Raw genomic sequence first — 24486 nt, forward strand, 5'->3', positions numbered from 1 at the left:
TTAAATAACAACGGTAGACGAAGTAGATTTGAATCATGTGATTTTATTTCGTTGAATCTGTATTAATTTGTCTCTGATCCGGACTCTATCGATTTCGATACCGAACCTTGTTCTTTTTTCAAGTTAATATCATGAAAACACTTGTTGAATATCAAAACACGCTATGTCCACCAACGGTTTCAACCGGCGAAACAAATTCAACGGCTTAAAAAAATTCTTTAATTTAATTTATTGTGATTCATTTTTGTTCATTCCTTTGTTCATAAGTTCACAAGATCTCGAGGGGGATCTAGAATGGGGGATCGACGCTAGGACACACAATAATCCGGATGGATTCCTCTAACTGCATCATTTTAATCTGGATGGGTGGTGGGTGAGGTGGTTTATCGTGTTCCTTCTTGTTTCGAAAAGCAGTAATCTATGAAATGAAGTCATATATGAAGTCTATGAAGAAAAATAAGACTACTATGAGGGACAACAAGCGGCCCGGCGACAATAGTGGTTTATAAGTTTCTTTCTTTTAAGTTCCTTTGGAGGAAAACGTAAATTAAAATTGGTCAGATTATTTGAATCGTTATAATTTATATGGCATTATTTAGTGAAAAAAATCCACTATTTTAATGCACCTGCTATTTATAGAGCCTATGACTATGGCTAAGATGCTGGATGTACTATCGTATCGAGCGCTATTAAAACCTTATCCGCTAAATTAATAACTAGTTAATTTAGTATTTAACATCCGGTGTAACATGAGCGCGTTCTTCGTATCTATAATTTTGCTCAGTGATCAAAATTCGACCTTGATGACTGACTTATTAAGACCTAAACTAATGTAACGCATCGAATTTTATCTTTTGTTTTAATAATAGCGTAGTATATTGTATAGCTAGAAAAAACTGCTTCTATTTTTTTGCTAACACAGGAATTCGCCTATACCTAATAAAACATTACAAATCAAAATTTTTTGAAAAACATTCTGACCTTTTTTTCTTTAGATATTTCAATTGATAATGTAAAAAAACCGATCTTATATCACAAAGTGAGCAACAGTGTTCATACTGTCCTATTTGTAGACTCCAGAAACCGCTTATAGCCGTGTGGACTCTGAATTAATTAGCCGTTACTCCCCAATTAGCGCTTTTGAAACAGACCGACTCATGTTTCAATATACAACGAACGGTTATTTCATACATACGTGAACTCGAAATACACGTAAGTCAATAGTAATTATACACGAGCTTCCACGTAATCGAACCGTTAAAGCTACAATTACGCCCGATACTCGAGTTCTGAGATATTTGGAACGTAATTCGTTTGAGAATTATTCGAATTTCACAATTCAAACGAAATCAATCACCGTGTTTTAACTTGGGAAATGTTTTCTTAGAAATGCTTGAAACTCGATAAATCGAATGATGTAAATACGTGCGGTTTGAATTTTAGATTCAGAATAAGTACTGAAACGTTTTTTTAAGACTTTAAGGTTGTAAGTTGACACAGGCTGTTCCAATACTCAACGATAACCTGGCATCGGGTGAGAGCTCAAGTTATACCGTGTCACTCATTTAAGCTATAATAGACATTTCCTCAGAAAAGCTTAAAGTCCTTGTCCGTATTTTTAAGTACTGTAATCACAAATTTTACAATTATGTTAACTTTTTTGATGGCGTAATCTAAAATAGCGGCGCCATTAATCGCGACCACAGATCAACATAATAAACATTTTCATCTTTAGATTCACTGGATTTCTTCTTTCAACAGCATGGTTTTTTTTTTCTAAACTGGTATAACTTGGCCTCTTACTCGGTATCAGGTTCTCATTGAGTATAAGATATTTATCAAAAATCACACCCTGTATAAGATATTTATTAAAATTGATTAGTATATGTAATTATATCCTTAAAAGTGTTTTGTAATTTAAACAACATTTTATCGAAACGTCGGAAAAGCCATTTAATTACATATACGTGTGAATCCAATTTACTTAGAATAATTATAAACTTCTAGATATCAAACTTAATAGAATAGATAAAGTTTGGGATTAAAATGTAATTCACAACACTAAAATAAAGCACTTGGCTTTGTGAAAAGACTGTTCACACAATAAAAAAATTAAATTCATTAAAATTCTTCATTTCAAATTTCTCCGCAGTATCCTTAAGTGTAGCTGTCAGCTATGTGCAGTAGAAAATGCAAATTCATAGTTTACAATTAACACGAGATTTCTTCAGTAGAAATTGCAATTTTTATTAATTTTTTATTATTTTCTTAGATGGGTGGACGAGCTCACAGCCCACTTGGGGTAAAGTGGTTACTGAGGCCCATAAACATCTACGACGTAAATGCGCCACCCACCTTGAGATATAAGTTCTAAGATCTTAAGGATAGTTACAAAGACTGCCCCGCCCTTCAAACCGAAACGCATTACTGCTTTACGACAGAAATAGGCAGAGTGATGGTACCTACCCGCGCGGAGTCATATGTCCTATTACCAGTAATTATGCAAATTATAATTTTTCCAATTTGATTTTTATTACACGAAGTGAATCCTTCACAGTATTTGTTAAATACGTATTCCGTTAGCAAAAATTGATACTTGCGTGCGGGATTCGAATACCGTGGCATCACTCGATACGAATGCACCGGGCGTCCTATCCTTTAGGCCACTACTACATCAAAAGTTCCTACAAAGTCAGCTAGACATCAAAACCTCGACCGAGAGGGCTGGTGGTCGTGTCCCGAGGGGGAGGGTGATGGAAAAGATGTGCTCTGCACTAAACGCTTCACTTTCCCCCCTTTGCCTTTTCATGAGTTCTGGCTCATGCTAGGTTCGGACGTGAGTTGTTGAGCGACAAGAGTTTTTAGTCGGTTCGACTCCAACATACCCCGCCCACCATCCCCAGTGGAGGTCGGAAATTCAGCGATTTCCTCCTGACAAAAAAAATAAACCAAAGCCTTTACAACGTAGTCTTTATCCGTATATCACACGTCATCATAGGGCGCCTAAATCGAAGGAAACATTTCTCACTAAGAACCGCCTCGTCCTCTAATACATTGGCCGATTTTCTTCATTTAGATTTGTAAAACCACAAGCAGATCAGTACAGCTGATATGTACTCTCAAGAGCCATTTGATTTGATTTGGTTCAGTGACTTTCAATTATCACTTTAAATAGCCTTTTCCTTGTTTTTATATATTATGATTTTACTTAGACGAGCAATGTAGTTATCTACATTCCTGAACATTTAAGCGATGTATGATGTTCAGTATTTTGTTTATTCAATAGTATAGATAAAACTGAAATTGTATGATAACAGCGTTTAATAGCGTCGTATAATAAAAAGCAAACCCAAAATAAACAATCTTCCCCTGTGAGCTCTCAGGATACAGCAGCATAACCAATATACATATATAATTATGTTTATCTTCACGGTCTGTAGTAGCCTTATAACATTAGGTGGAACAGCCCAGATGGAGCAACTTTTGTGATCTAATATTTTATACATCTCGTGTTTTATACATTAATTGATTTACATATTCCATTAAACATTTACTTTCCTTTAGCACAATTTTTATTACTGAATAGAGAAATGTAACATAAAAGAAAAGTATTTCTTGTGGAAAGTCAAGCTGAGATTGCTTCGACTAATGGACACGGCAAAAATTGCGCAGGCAAAGTATAAAAGGAAATATTTTGTCTGCTTCAATAACGACGATGCAACTGAAAACACAAAAAAAAAATTACAGGAATAGTGTTTTCCTTTCAAAAAGTATTGTAGCTTTTACGGGAATTAATTCAGAACAGTAGAACCAAGCACAAAATCCGATACGAACAGTTTTGTTGCTTATAATAACAGATATTTGGTATATTTTGGGCAAATTGTCAGAAGAAGTCCTGAGGACCTGGAACGGTTGATGGTGACAGGACAAGTGGAGGGGAAAATTCCAGGAAGCCGAAGTCCAATACGCTGGACGGATCAGATTTCCTCCCTGCTGGATATAACTCGCGTCTTCCTTAACCAAGCGGTAGATGGAGAAATACAGTCGAAAGAGTGACACGATCATGAGCCGTGAAGGAACGATTAAGAAGAAAAAACTCATTTAATTGGGCAGTTATTTAAATATCTACATGAACATAATAAATATGCACGATTATAACTGTTACTCATAGAAATAAATGGGCAGAATACATTTTCAATTAATATTATAAACCACATACTCATAAATTTGAGTGTTAACAGTCACACATTCACTTATAATGACATGAAGCAGAATTAAGTCTTAAATATGGGTTCTTCTGATTGCGTAGTGATGTGTAAATAGAAATTATTTGAAGCTTTCGGCTCAGCTAGCGTCATCTAGCGTCGTGCTGATGACAACTCCGACAGTCTGAAGAACAACTTCCTTGACGTACGTTTCATTACAGATATTAAATCTTCACAAACATATGAATAGTTTCATTAATACTCCAATAGGTGGCCTGTTTAAGGTGGCCTGTTGAAAAAACAACAACGACAAAGATAATTGAAATCGTTTTGAAGTATACCAACGAGAAAGCAAAAGTAGGTACGATTTTATGCAGGTATTGATTAGAATATGTCGAGCCTTAACTCATCCACCCGCATACCTGTACATAATTTGTATACTAGGCAGGCTCTACGTCTAAAAAGTAGTGTATATCTGATATTAAATTCAAGGCATTCAAACAATCCTGAATCCTACATAATGTTCATAGAAAAAATTATACTTTTGTGTGTATCTTTAACGTAGACGGTAATATTGGATATTACTTGGCGGTTTCCTAGTAACATTTCCTGTGATGTAGGGATCATGCATTTAAATAACGTCTTATAGATATTCAATTCGGTACGGCAAAACGGACGAATAAAGTATGAACGTTCGTAATAATAGCCCGTTTCATTGACAACACTTTACAATAACATTATTGTGATGTTTAATTTCATTGCTATCAAAGACACATGTTATATTTTATGTATGCTTATTACATAAAAAAATAAAAGGCAGTATAAAATGGCGTTATTCATTGATGTGTGTAAATTTTCGGTGACCTAAAATATGCCGTGACCTAGGTATTCTTAGCACTTATTTATTTCACATTATTTTCACGAAGCCCGTTGAAAAAAACACATGGAACAGCGCCCAGGAAATATCTCGCAACAAAATTGCATCATTCCTGTCGCTGGGAACAAATTCTAATTGATCGGTTTTTGTTTTTATTAAAAAAAAAAAATTCAAAATCAACTTAGGTGCTGAAACTGATTTTTATTATTTATTGCTACTCGTTCCCCTTATTTTTATTAGCATGCGCTTTATTAGCTTAAGCAAAAAAAATTTGAAAATCATTTTGAAAGACTTCAAAACGTCCGATTAGCCTTAATATTTGCACCCGCATCAAGAGGCGATAACAATACAATATAATTTTAATCAATAGAAACTGGTAGCGACTAAGTTCATCTTTTACAGTGAATGAAGTTTATTGTGCTTTTATGAATAATAAACCCAGCTATGTCGAATATAACAAGCGAACCCACTGGTTATTCATTCTCGAACAAAACCACAAAAGAAAACTTTAATTGAGTAACGTAAAACTTTATTCATTTTGCCAAAATATTACATTTTGTTTTATTTTTAACTAGCTAGCTGACCCGGCAGAATTCGTAGGTCCTCAATCGATAAATAAACGACCTAAACTTTTGTATAAAATAAACTTAAAACATACAAAAGGAGTCTTTCTGTCGGGGAACACATCAAAGCAAAAAGAAAATTGCTATTTTTATTTAATTCCGAACGTTTTCATATTTATTTACCTTTTAAACCTTCTCTGGATCTCCACAAATAATTCAAGACCAAAATTAGCCAAATCGGTCCAGCCGTTCTCGAGTTTTAGCGAGACTAACGAACAGCAATTCATTTTATATATATAGGTATATGTATATAGATTTGCAAAATAATTGACTTTATAGCATTTAATAAATCTATGATAATTCATTTAATGATTATGAATAACATAATCTAGTTTTAAGTGTTTATTGTGGCCCACAGACATCACGACTTGATGATGTCTCCTTAACCTCTTACCATAACAGATGAAACGTGAGCTCGTTCATCCTTATATGCAAGAAAATATAATATGTATAATACTATTCCGGGCTCACAATACGACATTACAATATTATTGATTACGTAAGTTTCGTTATATAAATAAAAAGTAGCTTCATTTTTTTACGAATTTTCTTAAGGTGGCTTGCGGTTCGGGTGGACTGATAGATAGAACTGATAAATAGATTCACAGGTGGTAGGACCTCTTGGGAGTCCGCACGGGTAGGTACCACCACCCCGCTTATTTCCGCAGTGAAGCAGTTAATGCGTTTCGGTTCGAAGGGTGGGGTAGCCGTTGTAACTATACTGAGACTTTAGAACTTATATCTCAAGATGGGTGGCGCATTTGCGTTGTAGATGTCTATGGGCTCCAGTAACCACTTAACATCCGGTGGGCTGTGAGCTCGTCCATCTATCTAAGCAATATATAAAAAGAAAAATCACGTTTATACGAAATAAAGAAAAAGTATGCACTAGCTCTTTTTTTTATTTATTAACTAATTACAAACGTGACACTTTCACAGAAGAGCGTAAAGACTAAACCCGTGCGTTAGAGTTTATTCATCATAAAGTTATATTTATAAATCACGGTCATAAAAAATCAGATTTGAAGAGAAACTTTTGTGTAAACTTATATTTATTCAGTTCGATCTTATAACATTGGCGTCAATGTTGCAATTTTGAAACAGAATACGGCACTTTAAGCAACCAAAACCTAAATTGCCATGAATGCTTTTGATACAAATGGACACGAGAAGATCAGCAGATATAAAATAGTCGAAAGTATTATAAATTTCAACACACAAGAATTTATGAACGATTTTGTTTATACTTAAATGCGTTCGTCATAATAGAGTAAAGAAATTTGTTTCTCACGGGAATCTCTCTAACACACACGTCTTATTTATTACCTGATGCTATTCCCTTTATCATGAAAATTCGAATACCGTTAGGTCCATATTTGTTTTGAAACACATCCCAACTATTCTGCCAATTTGAATAATCGCATTACTCAGTACAATTATCTGTGGTAAGCATTCGATAATGGTCACGTTGTTCAAAGCAATTTGCTATGTGTAGGTATTCAATACTGCTATTTAGGTTAGGTTTGCATCAGGTATACACTTTGGTATGGTAATATGTATTTGCTATCGACACAGTTACTATGCGGAGTTTTACCTACGTGATAAGGCCACACACGTTACAACCAGTATTGCGTTTCATTACATAAAACATTCTTCAATTGCTGATGACTGTATAATCTTAAGGTGGCTCGTTGCTACTACCTGACTTAGCGGAATGTCGGACGGTAAGGGGATTTTAAAAATAAAAACTCAAATAAAGAAGACATATTTTTATGCGATGTTAGTCTAGAGCAGGAGTGAGCAACTTTTTTAATCAATGGGCCAATTTAAATTAATTTTTTTTTGGCGTGCCGTTCATAGATTAACTCTTATTAATAATTTATGAAACTTTATTTCTTTATTAAAAACAAACGAACAAAAGAACCAAAAAGCGAATTGATGGGAGAAAGTCGATAAAATAAATTCAATTTTAGAAATGCGGGCCGCGTGTTGCTCGTCCTTTATCTGAAGAGGTAGATATTTGCAGGTGTACTGCGGTTAAGAAATGTAGGCTATACCATTTAAAATTTTTCACCAACATCCAAAAGCACTGTCACCGTTTGAGGACTGCTTCGGAGACAGTTCTAATCTTCTTATTAGTAAGCACCGATGGTAAAATGTGTAGGTCTATGATGCTGAAAATGTAATAAATAGAAAATGATCTTTAAATTTTTTTATTATTTTAAACAACATTATTTTTTCTTTCAAACTGCTTTCCTATATTATTCTCGATCGGTAGATGAGTCATATATGAAAATTGTAATCTGATAGAAATTCCCAAAATCGAATAATGTTAAATAAACGATAGGTTAAACCTCAGAATTAATAAAAACTACGTTTTAAAAGAGATGGGACTACAAAACCTCGGTACGTATAAACATCGACCTAGTAAATCAGTTATTTTGGTATTTCCTCAAGCAGATAAAGTCATTTGGAGTGATGCGTTCACGTTTCGGCCGCTGCTAACAGGTTATTCGATTAGAAACTCTATGATCTAATCGAAGCGGTCGAAAAATACAAACGCAAAAATAAAATTCGATCTGTTCCAGTGTAGATACCATCGACCTACCTATATCAGGTACATATTATACATTTTTTAATTTGTTAGGTACTCCAAAACCAAAAAAATACAAAATTTGTAAACGTGGATTAATTTCTTCAACTAGTTTATGAATCAAATAGCTATTCGTTTATATTTGAAATAAGGTTTTGGATTTGTCAAAAATGGTGACCTCATATCATCCTATGAAAAAAAATTTTTTTTTTACACTTACGAATCTTACTACCAAATCATCACAGTTACTTTTTAGCACCGTTGGTCTCCATGAATTCAAAAACAAATGACTTAATGTTATAAATTCCTAAATTGTAATTTTCACATTATCGACACGATCCTTCTTGTTACATTCCATAGAACGGAGAATGAATATGTAGGCATACATTTTTTGATAAAATCAGACGCTGGATTGAAAATACTAAACTAAATAAATAAATGATATATGTAATAAATAAATATATAAACAAAAACTTAATATTTTCTTTGGGAAAATACGTGTGGCATATAGTATTTGATGTCTCGCATTCGTTAAATATTTTTAAACATACAATGTTTCCATCTCATCTTCGGTCTTTACAATTTCATTTAATTTCCAGTACAGAATTTATATAAAATCTTTTACAGAGCAAATTCATCTGTAATTTCATAAGAGCTATTTGAAACATACAGTGACTGAACATATTTCCTGACTAAAGATACTCCTTTTAAAATTTATATATTTCTATTACATTATTGAAGAAGAATTAACGTGTTTTAGTGTTATTTCGTAAAATTGAGACATAATCTTTTCTGAGTTAAGAAATACTGACATGAATTGTACAAGTTATTTGCATTTAAAAATTAAATAAAAACATTTGGAGGAAGATTAAAAGAAATTGCCTATATGAATTCTATCTGCGTGGATAAAGCTTTGAAGCTTAAGAAAGTATTGTTTCGGCATCATCATTAAATTCCTTAAAGAACACGCGCGAAAGTTTTGTTCCTGTACAATGATAATGACGAATTTGCCAGAGTAGAGAAAATAAAAAATCCACATGATTCTCCTACGCTTTTCATTTCAGCAAAATATTAGTTCTATTTTTTTATTTCTTCCATAAGCCCACTGGTCCATATGATAGAACCAGCCAGTACTAGTAGAAAACCAAAAATATTCCAGAAAAAATATTCACAGAGTTGGAGAAAAAATAATAGTTCAGGAAATATACGCTGCTTTGTTCATATCACTCGGTGTAGTGCATGTTTGAATGAAATAAAAAAAGATTGAGTTGACCGCGACCGATGCTGGACACGATTATGATAAAGAGAAAGCTCGATGTCGAAGGAACATATCACAAAAAGTCAATACATATATTGACTTTTTGTCAAATATATATGTCGGCGCAAATATGACTATTTACCTACCTATTATAAAAATAATAATGATTCAATGTGATAATCGGATCATCTGGTCATCAACCAATTACTCTGTGTTTGTTAAGATGAGAAATTGATGTTAAACAGTCCCTTTTATTGTAATTTCAATACTTTAAAAAACTTGTAAACACGCTGACGTGTACCGAGCCCTATAAATACGGCCGTACTGTCTAGCGATTAGTCACTTTTTTTTGGGAGTTCCGATTGCATCGCCGTACAGTCCGGACGCGTTTTTACGAAAAATTGTCGCTGCCGTCGCGATCTTGTGTCTCGAGTTTCGTTGCATTGTCGTTGTCGCACCGATCGCGGCATTGTTGCGAATTCTTGACGCACTATCGCTGGCGTCGCGACCTTGTGTCGTAAAAGCGATTCGAGCTTGTTGATTGTGCACTCGCAACGACAACTTCACACTATCATTTCACTCATCTCATTTATTAAATTTAATTATTTATTCGGCGTGAAAAACAGTCTCTTTCGAGACTAAAACTCCACTGAGATCACCGCTTGTTGTGGCATTCTCACAACCCAGTGGAGCCCTACCTTCCCAACTTTCCACCCCAATTCCCAGCCGACTGCCGTTTTCACGGCAAAGGCACTCCCCCCCCTTGGAGCTGGTAAAGCTCAGGGGGTGAACTCCTACTCAGGGGACTCGCCTTTCGGCGAGTGTGTCTTAAGTCCCGGGGACGCCCCCCCCGGGCAAAAGAAACCATGGAAGAAGAGTTATTAGGGTTTCTCGGGTTACTTGCCGAGAAGTACCCGGTCCTATCTAACCTCACGGCCGAATTCGCGGCCTACAGGGCCGCCCGCGCAAGTTCCCCCCCGCCCGCGTCCCTCGCCGCGTCGTTCAGAGCCGCACAAACATGCCCCGCCCCCAAATCCATTTCGAGCGCACGTATTCACGTAGCGACTCACGAAGCGCCTAGCGCCAACGAAGCGCCTAACGCACCCGCGACGTCATTCTCGCCAATATCATCCGTCGCGTCGTCGGTAATAATTAACTCAGGTTCAGACTCCGATACCGGATCGGAGATGGACTTCGAGTCCGCGACGAGCCCGCAGCCCGGAACCTCGGATGGGTTCCAAACGGTAAAACGCGGGAAAAAACGTACTCGCGCCGTGGAGTCCCGGAGCTCCACGACAAAACAAACCAAGTCAGCGACTGCCTCCCGTCCGCAGGTAGTCGTGACACCGGAGTCGGACTCCGGCCGCCGCGCAACCCCACCGCCGCGTCCCAAGCCCGCATCCGCGCAAAAAACCGTCGCCCCGCCCCCGCTGATTCTCCAGGAGAAGTCAGCGTGGAACCGCGTCTCCCAGGCCCTTCAGGCAAACAAAATAAATTATACCCATGCGCGTAACGTCGCGCATGGGATTCAGATAAAGGTCGCAACGCCGGGCGACCATAGGGCCCTCTCAGCATACCTCCGAAAGGAGAACATAGGTTTCCACACCTATGCTCTTCAGGAGGACCGCGAGCTCCGCGTAGTAATACGCGGAGTTCCGAAGGAACTCGACATAGAGTACGTAAGGGAGGATCTGACCGCTCAGTCCCTCCCGATAGTAAGTGTGCACCGGATGCACAACGGCCGCGACAAAAAACCATATAACATGGTTCTAGTCGCTCTAGAACCAACCCCGGAGGCCAAGAAAAAGATCGCATGTCTCGCGACAGTATGTGGCCTATCCGGGGTTACCATTGAAGCCCCCCATAGACGTGGCACTCCCGGACAGTGCCACAGATGCCAACTATATGGCCACTCGGCTCGGAATTGCCACGCGCGCCCCCGCTGCGTGAAGTGTCTCGGCGATCACGCCACGGTAGATTGCTCGCGAGTTAGGGAAACCGCGACCGAACCTCCAAGCTGTGTCCTATGCCTTAAGCAAGGGCACCCCGCGAATTACCGTGGATGTCCTAGGGCTCCGCGAAAACGTCCGACCCACCCAGCCCCCCGTACCGTCGGCCCAAAGACTTCGGTGCCTTCAGCACCGAAACCCGCCTTCGTACCGGCTGCGGTTCCCACCGTATCGGCGTGGAATAAACCGCTGCCGTATACGAGGTCGGGAACACAAACCGCACCCCAGCCCCCGCTCGCGACACGTCCCGCGCCGCAGCCCCTGCTCGCACCTCCCCCCGCGCCCGCGTACCGTCCCCCGCAACCCTCAGCCGTCAACGACTTCACGCTCGTGCGCGACTTCGTCACGGCGGTCAACTTCGACCGTCTGCGATCGTTCGCAGACGCGTTGCGAAGGGCGGTAAACCCCGAACAACGGCTCGCGGCCGCGTTCGATTACATGGACGTTTACGAGTCCGTGGCCCGTACTTTCTAAAATCACCGGTAATCAATGGCGCAAAACGCTAGAGAGAAACCATATTCCCTTACGTTAGCATTCTACAATGCTAACGGACTCGCGCGACAACGCGATCAAATTTACGAATTCCTCCGCGACAATCTTGTAGATATTCTGCTAGTGCAGGAGACCTGCCTGAAGCCCTCGCGTCGTGACCCGAAAGTCGCGAATTACGTCATGGTTAGGAATGACAGACTCACCGCCTCCAAAGGCGGGACTGCCATTTACTATAGGCGGGCCCTGCACGTTGTCCCTCTCGATACCCCCTCGCTCTCACATATCGAGGCGTCAGTGTGCCGTATCTCGCTGACGGGACACCAGCCGATCGTCATCGCATCCGTTTATCTCCCCCCGGACAAGCCCCTTCTGAGCAGTGACATCGAGTCACTGTTCGGCATGGGAGACTCCGTCATCCTGGCAGGCGATTTAAATTGCCACCACACTAGGTGGAACTGCCACAGTTCAAACATAAATGGTAGGCGTCTCGACGCGTTTATAGACGACCTTACCTTTGAAGTAGTCGGTCCCCCAACTCCAACATGTTATCCGTATAACATCGCGCTCCGTCCGAGCACTATAGACCTGGCACTGCTGAGGAACGTAACTCTGCGCTTGCGTTCCATCGAAGCAATGTCAGAGCTCGACTCAGACCACCGACCTGTCGTTATGCAGCTCGGTCGCCCCCACAACCCAGTCACAGCTACGAGGACCATGGTGGACTGGAAGAAGCTGGGCAAATGCTTAGCCGATGCCGCTCCACCAATCCTCCCCTGCGGCCCGGATTCAACTCCCTCCCCCGAGGACACAGTCGAATCCATAAACATCATCACGGATCACATCTCTTCCGCGATCATAAGATCCTCAAAAGAAGTCGATGTGGAGGATAGCTTCCACCGCATCAGACTGTCCCCCGAACTTAGGAACCTCCTAAGAGTTAGAAACGCGGCAATCCGGGCCTACGATCAACTTCCCACGCACTCAAACCGGATTCGGATGCGTCGTCTACAGCGGGATGTAAAATCTCGCCTAAGCGACGCCCGAAATGAGAATTGGGATAGTTACTTAGAAGGACTCGCGCCCTCTCATCAAGCATACTGGCGACTAGCAAGGACTCTCAAGTCCGAAACTACCGCTACTATGCCTCCTCTCGTACGCCCTTCAGGCCAACCACCGGCTTTCGATGACGATGACAAGGCAGAGTTGCTGGCCGATGCACTGCAAGAGCAGTGCACCACCAGCACTCAATACGCGGACCCCGAACACACCGAGGCAGTCGACAGGGAGGTCGAGCGCAGAGCTTCCCTGCCACCCTCGGACGCGTTACCCCCCATTACCTCTGACGAAGTTAGAGAAGTAATAGACAACCTTCAACCTAAGAAGGCACCCGGCTCCGACGGCATCCGCAACCGCGCGTTAAAACTCCTACCAGTCCAACTGATAACAATGTTGGCTACCATCTTAAATGCTGCTATGACGCACTGCATCTTTCCGGCGGTATGGAAAGAAGCAGACGTTATCGGTATACACAAGCCGGGCAAACCGAATAATGAAACCGCTAGTTACCGACCGATTAGTCTCCTCCCAGCGATAGGCAAAATTTACGAACGGCTCCTTCGGAAACGCCTCTGGGACTTCGTTACCGCGAACAAAATTCTAATAGACGAGCAGTTTGGATTCCGCGCCAAACACTCGTGCGTACAACAAGTGCACCGCCTCACGGAGCACATCTTAATAGGGCTAAATAGGCGTAAACAAATCCCGACCGGCGCCCTCTTCTTCGATGTAGCGAAGGCGTTCGACAAAGTCTGGCACAACGGTTTGATCTACAAACTGTACAACATGGGAGTGCCAGACAGACTCGTGCTCATCATACGAGACTTCTTGTCGAACCGTTCGTTTCGATATCGAGTAGAGGGAACTCGTTCTCGTCCCCGTCATCTGACTGCCGGAGTCCCGCAAGGCTCCGCACTCTCCCCGTTACTATTTAGTTTGTATATCAACGATATACCCCGGTCTCCGGAGACCCATCTAGCGCTCTTCGCCGATGACACGGCTATCTACTACTCGTGTAGGAAGATGTCGTTGCTTCATCGGCGACTCCAGACCGCAGTAACCACCATGGGACAGTGGTTCCGGAAGTGGCGAATAGACATTAACCCCACGAAAAGCACAGCGGTGCTATTCAAAAGGGGTCGCCCTCCGAATACCACTTCGAGCACCCCACTCCCCAGTAGGCGCGTAAACACCTCCGCCGTTAGCCCCATCACTCTCTTTGACCAGCCCATACCGTGGGCCCCGAAGGTCAAATACCTAGGCGTCACCCTCGACAGAGGGATGACATTCCGTCCCCACGTAAAAACGGTACGCGATCGCGCCGCGTTTATACTAGGACGACTCTACCCAATGCTTTGTAGACGAAGCAAACTGTCCCTCCGTAACAAGGTAACCCTCTACAAAACTTGCATACGCCCCGTCATGACGTATGCAAGCGTAGTGTTCGCTCACGCGGCCCGCACCAACTTGGAACCCCTTCAGGTAATACAATCCCGATTCTGCAGGATAGCCGTCGGAGCACCATGGTTCCAGAGGAACGTGGACCTCCACGATGACCTGGAGCTCGACCCCGTCAGTAAGTATCTACAGTCGGCATCGCTGCGCCACTTTGAGAAGGCGGCACGACATGAGAACCCTCTTGTCGTGGCCGCCGGAAACTACATACCCGATCCTGTAGACCGTTTGGTAAACCGTCGACGTCGCCCAAAGCACGTCATCACGGATCCTCCTGATCCACTAACGGTGCTTTTAGGCAATACAAGCACCGGTCACCGTCCTCGCCGAACCCGTCGCTTGCGACGAAGGGCTCGACGAGCGAATTAACCCACAGACACAGCCCACTGAGTTTCTCGCCGGATCTTCTCAGTGGGTCGCGCTTCCGATCCGGTGGTAGATTCTGCGAAGCACTGCTCTTGCTAGGGCGGTGTTAGCAATTCTCCGGTTTGAGCCCCGCGAGCTCACCTACACAAGCTAGGGTAAGCTGAAATAGCCTCTCAAGGCTATCAGCATAGGTAGGAAAAAAAAAAAAAAAAAAAAAAAAAAGCGATTAGTCATTCGTGTTCGAGCCGTAGTACAGTACGGATCTCTCTGTAACGTTATTATGCTTCTCGTGAAATATACGCAGTTATTGTGAAGTTCTGGTGAAGTTTTGTTTCGGAAGCCCAAACATGAGTCATCGTCGAGAACTTAATGACCGTGACGTCAGCAATGGTGACGTCACACTTTTTAAAAACATTCCTTCGGCGTTTCTCCTCCGACATCAGAAGTGGGATCACATGCCGCCTCCGCTCAGCAACAACCTGGAGACCATTTAACCATATCGGCGGAATAAGACTACCCTCCAGCAACAGCCGATGAGCCTATACATCTACTTCACAAATCAGCATGGTCGAGCAACAAAATCAACACTCAAAGATAAGTTTTTATTTTTGATTACTAAAATTCCACCACATAAGTACCACAGTGTACGCCCACTACATAAGTACCACAGTGTACGCCACAACATCACACTACACAACATCCTTATCCGAACACCTTAAATAAATCTACGAGAACCGCCGAGAAATCTACGAGAACCGCCGAGAAATCTACGATACCCTCCGAGAAATCTACGATACCCTCCGAGAACCCTACGATACCCTCCGAGAACCCTACGATACCCTCCGAGAACCCTACGATACCCTCCGAGAACCCTACGGTACTCTCCGAGAACCCTACGATACCCTCCGAGAACCCTACGATACCCTCCGAGAGCCCTACGATACCCTCCGAGAACCCTACGATACCCTCCGAGAACCCTACGATACCCTCCGAGAACCCTACGATCAAGTGCATTAATAGTCTCAAACTTACATAGTTACAAGTAACGCAAGTATAACAGATGCGCTACTCAGAGAAATTTTTATTCCTGCAGGTCAATGAGAATCAAAGAAAAACCTACGAGAATCAACGAGGCCGGTGCAGAGCGCGCACCGCCTGTCAGTATGGCTGTGTCGGCGCAAATATGACTATTTACCTACCTATTATAAAAATAATAATGATTCAATGTGATAATCGGATCATCTGGTCATCAACCAATTACTCTGTGTTTGTTAAGATGAGAAATTGATGTTAAACAGTCCCTTTTATTGTAATTTCAATACTTTAAAAAACTTGTAAACACGCTGACGTGTACCGAGCCCTATAAATACGGCCGTACTGTCTAGCGATTAGTCACCGCAGCTACCACCATGGGACAGTGGTTCCGGAAGTGGCGCATCGACATTAACCCCACGAAAAGCACAGCGGTGCTCTTCAAAAGGGGTCGCCCTCCGAACACCACGCTGAGCATCCCCCTCCCGACTAGGCGCGTCAATACCCCCGCCCCCGCCGTTCGCCCGATCACGATGTTCGACCAGCCCATACCGTGGGCCCCGAAGGTCAAATATTTAGGCGTCACCCTCGACAGTAGGATGACATTCCGCCCCCACATCAAGACGGTACGCGATCGTGCCGCCTTCATTCTAGGACGTCTCTACCCGATGATATGTAGGCGAAGTAAAATGTCCCTTAGAAATAAGGTGACACTCTACAAAACTTGCATACGCCCCGTCATGACCTATGCAAGTGTAGTGTTCGCTCACGCGGCCCGCATACACTTGAAATCATTCCAAATTATTCAATCCCGTTTTTGCAGGATAGCCGTCGGAGCCCCGTGGTTCGTCAGGAACGTCGACCTCCATGACGACCTGGACTTAGAGTCCATCAGTAAGTATCTGCAGTCGGCGTCCATGCGCCACTTCGATAAAGCGGCACGACACGAGAACCCTCTCATCGTGGCCGCCGGTAACTACATTCCCGATCCTGCGGACAGAATGGAAAGCAGTCGACGTCGCCCAAAACACGTTATCTCGGATCCTCCCGATCCACTAACGGTGCTTTTAGGTACTTCAAGCACCGGTCACCGTTCTCGTCGAACCCGTCGCTTGCGACGAAGGGCTCGACGAGTAAATTAACTCTCAGACACAGCCCACTGAGTTTCTCGCCGGATCTTCTCAGTGGGTCGCGTTTCCGATCCGGTGGTAGATTCTGCGAAGCACGACTCTTGCTAGGGTTCGTGTTAGCAACATCGTCAGGTTTGAGCCCCGTGAGCTCACCTACTAAAGTTAGGGTTACGCTGATATAGCCTCTCAAGGCTCTCAGCTTAGGTAGGAAAAAAAAAAAAAAAAAAAAAGCGATTAGTCATTCGTGTTCGAGCCGTAGTACAGTACGGATCTCTCTGTAACGTTATTATGCTTCTCGTGAAATATACGCAGTTATTGTGAAGTTCTGGTGAAGTTTTGTTTCGGAAGCCCAAACATGAGTCATCGTCGAGAACTTAATGACCGTGACGTCAGCAATGGTGACGTCACACTTTTTAAAAACATTCCTTCGGCGTTTCTCCTCCGACATATACGTTATATATTATATATATATAATTAATGTTGGATTTTGATCATAATCAAAAGCCAACATTAATTATAAATTATTTTTAGATTGAGCGGTAAAACCGCCAGGGGAAGACTTCACTAAATCTATATTATTTAAAAAAAAAAAAACCGTGTGTATTGTTGTGAACTCCTCCTGAGCAGCTGTACCGATTTTGATGATTTTTTTGTGTTCGTGTCGCTTCGAGTTTGATTTAAATTCACAATTTGGTGTTCTAAATTTTTTTTAATATTTTACTTTAAATAAAATTGTAAAATTTTCGGGTTTAAGACGTGCGTACAGGACGTCTGTCAGGCTCGCTAGTAAATTACATAACACTGCCATTTAAAACGAACGGGCATAAAATGTCACTTCAATTACTCAGCGAGCTAATTTTGCCCAAGGTGGTAGAACGTCTTGTGAACCCCCACGGGTAGGTACCACCGCCCTGCTTATTTCTGCCGTGAAGCAGTAATGCGTTTCGGTTCAAAGGATGAGACAGCCGTTGTACTTTAAAAACTAATATAATACTAATTGTTAGATTTTGAAAATACATTGAAAGGAAAAACATCAACGGTATAAATATTTTGACGGCCGCCCAACGAATGATCTCGAGGTATCCCTATCACATCTAGTCATCAAGTAGCTTTTACAAAACTTTTAGATGAGCCTCTTCTTTACATCAAAAAAGGTTTTAAATTAGAGCCTTCACAGTTGCGAAGTCGCTTCTTTAGAGATCCATTTTTAATTAACGTCTTTAAAGTCACTCCTCAAGCACTGCTTTTATAACTACATAACATTTTATGGATAGGTTTTATTGAACGATCTCTCGGCCTTTACTTGGCGTTAAGTGGTTACCAGTTTAGTTTTAATTACACACACACAATCAATTACGACGTCAATGCTACCGTCCACCTCATGGCTTGAGGTCGATTTTTTTTCCAAACTTTAACGCCCCACTGCTTTAATGTGGATAGGTAAATAGGGTGGAAAGACCAACCCATGCGGGCTTTCATCAGAAAAATCCACGATCGTAGTACGCTTAGAGTACGCTGCCATCCATTCTCCGGTGAGTCCATTAGTCGCCTTTTAAAACGCGTATATGGAAGGAGAGATGCTATTCTGGACATAAAACACGCCGTCCAGACAATTGCGTTTATTATTTGTACAGTATTCTAACCGGTCGTTAAGTGCGAAGTTTTCGTGAACTACGCATTTTAAATTATTTAATTATTATTGAAATTATTATTAAAAGTCACGTGTGACACCCCTGAGAGTCAAATACGCAATTCACATAAATTAATTTAAGTTGAACTAAGGGATAATTTTTCGTTTCGTATTTCTTTTTAGTCTAGCTGGTTGGATTCATGGCTCGCTTCACGTCAGTGAATTATCATAGATAAGACGATAGTCAGCGCCGTTCAACCACTTCTTATTCGGATAGCGGCTATACCTCTTGCTAAAGTGTGTTTACTTCATGATTAAAATATTCAGTCGGTTCGTAGCGACCCGAATAGGTTTACGGATGTGGCACCCGCCAAACTCCAGTATAATCTCTTAAAATTATACAGTTCTGAACTGATAAATTAAAATAATCCAGTTTTTTTTTTTTAATAAATAAATAAATAAATATTTACTAACAATCACGCCACGTTAACTGGTCCCATGATAAGTTCGTAAAGAACTTGTGTTACAGGTACCAGAGAATGGAAACAAATGTAAGATTTTTATTATACACATACATATATTTAATATACATCCATAACCCTGGAAAAGACATTTATATTTATCATACAAATATCTTCCCTTGGCGGGATTCGAACCCGCGACCTCCTTATGTAGTGACCATGTCACTTACCACTACACCAGACGGCCGTACATTTACGTAATTCATTGAAACATCATGTAAATGAAACAGGCGTTTACTTTCGTATTTGCAAACGAACAATGTAATCCGTGTTCATGACAATCGACCAGAAATCCGAAACGCTGTCGATTCAGATAACCGCGAACGATAAATTATATACCGATATTCATAAAGTAATTAAGTTTCCATTACCGTTGTATCGGATCATTGATTGGCCTCGTGAAACCCGCGCCGATAAAGGATATAAATTGGAAACGTCATTCAAAATCTAAAAGCCTTCGTTCCCTGATGATTATAATGTAGAATTTTACATGTAATTTCCGTTACTGCAATCTCCCCAGTACACGTTTTAGTTACTTAAGTATTATCCATACATGTTCCAGGAGCCGACAGGTGGCTTAAATGTTCCGCAATTTTGTAATCTCGACACAGTTATGTTTCTACGTAGCATCCGAAAACTTATTAAATTTATTACAATAAACTTAGAGTGTAACCACTTAATAGTACTCGCCAGTTAATATGAGGGTACTATTTAAGGAATTAATAGCTTGCGGTGGTCCGATTCCTATGATGTTAATTAAACTCTTCTGTATGTGTGTGTGTGTGTTTTATTTTTCAATGATCGACTTCTTTAGAATTATTTATTATAATTATATTTATTACACAATTATCTAACTAAGTTAGAAAGTATTGCTATAATCGTTAATTTTTTACTAACAACTACTAGTAGAATATAAAAAAAATATACATAAACAATAAGTACCTACATCCTTACTAACCATACCATAACCCGCTTATGTAACTCATACATTGTAATTAAGTGTGTATCTAATAATAATTTGCCGGGAATTCAATATAATTATTGATATTAATTCTTTTATAAGTTTAATATATTTTTTTTAATTCCTATCTGTAAATCACATTAGATTCTTGTATTACATTATTACTAACATTATTCAATTGATTCGGAAAAATACTTGACGGTCCAGACATCGAATGTGGGCCACCATTTGATGATCCCAATATAAAAGACGTCTGCCCGATATTAAAAAATGATCATAAAGAAATGAAATTTTAATTTAAATTACAAGGTAGCACTGTATTTAATACTTTAACAAATTAGTTTTCAGATGTAACGTTATGCTATTCACAATGTTTGTCATAAGTCACTAAAGCAGTATACGGAAGACGAAATCGTATGCTGTTGAATACCCTATTGGAATATCATTTACAATTCATGTTAGCTCTCTCTCTCTCTCACTCTGAAAATCGAATTTCCAACAATTACGGTCAATGCGACTCGCATTAGAAGTCAAATGAGTTTGTTTACAACATCCGGCTATGGAATGAGCTCCCCTCCACGGTGTTTCCCGAGCGCTATGACATGTCCGTCTTCAAACGAGGCTTGTGGAGAGTATTAAACGGTAGGCAGCGGCTTGGCTCTGCCCCTGGCATTGCTGACGTCCATGAGCGACGGTAACCATTCACCATCAGGTGAGCCGTATGCGGCAATAAAAAAAAAAAGATAACAATTATAAATATGTTCCTTTTATCGTTTTACAAACTCCTATGTCCGTGCCTATTCAATTAAATGTTCAATCACATAAACCGAATTTGGCAATAGTATAGTGTAGTTTCTTTATTATTTTACTAAGAGCAAATAAGGTTATAACCAGGTATAATCACGCTATTTTTAGAGCCTAGGAAACCACTTAACCCCAAATGAGCAGTCGTTCACACGTCTATTTCAATAAAAAACAAAAACGATTCATAGATAAGACGGCGGATATTTGAAGGCGTCGTGGCCTAAAGGATAAGAAGTCCGTTGCATTCGTGTGTAGCGATGTACCAATTTTTCTAATGAAATAGGTACTTAACCTATGTTCACGATTGACTTCCACGGTGAAGGAATAACATCGTGTGATAAAAATCAAACCCGCAAAATTATAATTTGCGTAATTACTGGAGGTAGGACCTCTTGTGAGTCCGCACGGGTAGGTACTACCACCCCACCCATTTCTGTCGGGAAGCAGTAATGCGTTTCGCGGTTTGAAGGGTGGGGTAGCTGTTGTAACTATACTTGAGACCTTAGAACTTATATCTCAAGGTGGGTGGCGCATTTACGTTGTAAATGTCTATGGGCTCCAGTAACCACTTAAGACCAGGTGGGCTGTGAGCTCGTCCACCCATTTAAGCAATAAAAAAAATATAAAAAAAAGAAAGATAAAGAAAATGATTAATTAAAAACTCTTACCTCCATCTCGAGCGAGTTGATCTGTGCAGGGTGATGTGGGTGCACATATAAGTGGTTCCCCGCGAGGGTGTGTCTTCGCGGGTCGTCGCGTCGAGATGGGCGTCCTCTGACAGGACCTCGGCTCGCCTCGCCATCCGACAATCCCCCTGTTTAAAAAAAAAGAACCTTAGTAGTAAGCAATGTTAGCAGAGCACACCGAGCATATGATCCATATGTTTTCTTTAATTGCGACAACACTCAGAAGAACGAATCAATTATGAATTAATTAAACTGCTAAATATTTCACGTTTTAATACCAGATGATTATGAACTCTATAACGAAGTTATATTAAGTCGAGATCAGCCCGATTCCTGTACAAAATTACGTCTATAAAGACTCTGATTCTTATTGTCTAGTGCGCTGAGAACCTAGCAGAGCGGGAAAGTTTGATTCACAATTACATGAATACCCAAACATTTATGTACCTTATTCGATTGTCGATTTGAAAGGTAAGCTAATTGTTATTATAATACTTCATAGCCTAAGTAACTACTAGTAACTACAATTACGTTATGATTTCTGTGAGCGCAATTACACATAGACAGTAAGATTGTGATGATATGTGTAAGTTTTTTTTTATGCCCTTGTAGGCAGACGAGCATACGGCCCATCTGATGGTGAGTAGTTACTGTCGCCCATGCACTTCAGCAATGCCAGGGGCAGAGCCAAGCCGCTGCCTACCGTTGTGATAATGTATGTGATAATAAATACATTAAGCAATCCCGAACATAATTCTATATGCCGCCTTTAACGAAATTGTACATTATACGCCTGGCAATTAATTAATTTAATTAATGAATAAGAAACAAACCCAAGTTTTAAAAAAATATAAAAAATTAAACAAATTTTATTAGATTGCCTTGTACTGTACGCAATTTTCACAAATTTTAGGACGTGCGATCAGGATTAGCTTGGTATTTTGTACACGTATCAAATATCAAGAGTCGATGGCGCTATAATATCCCTATTGCTTTTGCTTAACATCACAGCTAAGATAACGGGAATAAAAAAAAATTTTAGTATTTTAGTTCGATTTTTTTATTTTGTTATACTATTGAGCTCTAAAAAAAATTTATTTTTGAATTATTTAGAACACTAATACTCGCCAATGCCTACTAAATAAACTAATAATACTTAAATTGAAAAGTAGAAGAGAAGGGATTTTGTTTTTATTTATACTTGAACGATATGATTGTTTTTGAAATACGAGGAGACGTAACAATACCGTAGCCGGTCTCCGTACATGATTATTTTCATGTTCTATACAGCTTTATACGTAAATATGTTATAGTCCAGAATAAATTGTAAGCGTTTTCAGTAAAATATTTCAACATCTCTTTTATCATTCAAACCTAAATTTAATTTAGCATTCGATAAGCCCGGTTTGTGTTCTAATTGATTCTATTAAAATACACATAAAACATTCGTAATCGCATTTTATCAACTATTTATTTACTTTTCTTTTACTGAGACATATGGGCTGTCAGCTTTTCACGAGTTAATTAAAGTATTTCTAAAGCATCCGACCTACTTTTGAAGAAATACCTATAGTATTCTTCAAGGCTTCATAGCGAAATATATATACAGAGTTTTCGAATAATACATCTAATAATATAGAAACAGGTTCAGCAACGTGTTAACTAATTACATATTTCTCACAGCCCTGTGCGACCTAAATAGGAACAGAAACTTTTACGTGTTGCATTTGAACAAAGAACCATTTTATTATAAGATGCTATATCATAAATGAAATAAAATTAATTATGTATTCTATTTCAATGGTTAGGGTAGTTAATAATAGCTGCTTTTTTTGATAACATTCTTAAATTGATTTTGTGTGCTTTGAAGGATGGTTGTAATGCTTAGGGGCTCCGGAAATCGCTTAACATCAGGTGAGCTATGAGCTCGTTCACCAATCTAAACGGATATTTTTTTTAATTTATGTTTTTTTTTTAAAACAGCTCCTGATATAATTGGAATTCTCCTGGAACGACACTTAATTCCTAATAACATATATATTTTTATTAAATTTCAATATACATCATATAACAACATCGTAGAATAAAATCGAAATCACGGAAAATGTTGCGTTATTATTACCGCGCCGGTAGATACAGTCCCACGGTTATATCGAGTGGATACTTCGACTGCACATCATTCGTATTGTGTTGTGTGTGAGATTGGACAACTAATTTAATACAAGTAATATTAATAACAAAAAAAAAACGCACCTTAATTTTAATCGTTAATCATTTGTTGTTCTATAACTGACTTGTTGTTGCTTGATATTGTATTGACATTTCTTATTTTCTTCTTTTTGATATGCCATGACATTTATTAGACATTTTTATTAATATTTCAACAAATAGTACTGTTTTACTTGTAAAATTTGAATTTCAAAGTATGTTTTCATTAGATATTCTTTTTTTTATTATTGTATTCCATCTTCGAGCCGATGAATCGCTAATGTTATGTACGCCATTATTTTCACATGCATCAGGCCATCAATTAAATAGTTTAAGTTGGCTCTACGAGCGAATTAACTCACAGACACAGCCCACTGAGTTTCTCGCCGGATCTTCTCAGTGGGTCGCGTTTCCGATCTGGTGGTAGATTCTGCGAAGCACTGCTCTTGCTAGGGTCAGTGTTAGCAACTCTCCGGTTTGAGCCCCGCGAGCTCACCTACAAACGTTAGGGCGAAGCTGAAATAGCCTCTCAAGGCTATCAGCATAAGTAGAAAAAAATAATTTTTTCAATGTTTGTGAT

The 24486-nt window shown here is 40.2% G+C and overlaps 1 protein-coding gene across 22 annotated transcripts in view; it reads right to left on the minus strand.

The window, feature by feature from the left end:
* The window catches only part of LOC114252733 (coiled-coil domain-containing protein AGAP005037), a 316019-nt gene that overhangs the window by 137716 nt on the left and 153817 nt on the right, over positions 1-24486 (minus strand). For all 22 annotated transcript variants that reach the window (XR_016323829.1, XR_016323828.1, XR_003625165.2 and 19 more), the window contains one exon: positions 21681-21826. Coding sequence is in view for 18 of the 22 variants with exons in the window: in XM_089731174.1 (XP_089587300.1) it covers positions 21681-21826 (146 nt within the window). In the remaining 4 variants the exon portion in view is untranslated. The remainder of the gene's footprint in view (positions 1-21680; positions 21827-24486) is intronic.

This window comes from Bombyx mandarina, chromosome 01, assembly GCF_030267445.1.
Source record: "Bombyx mandarina strain Sakado chromosome 01, ASM3026744v2".
Classification (NCBI taxonomy): Eukaryota; Metazoa; Arthropoda; class Insecta; order Lepidoptera; family Bombycidae; genus Bombyx; species Bombyx mandarina.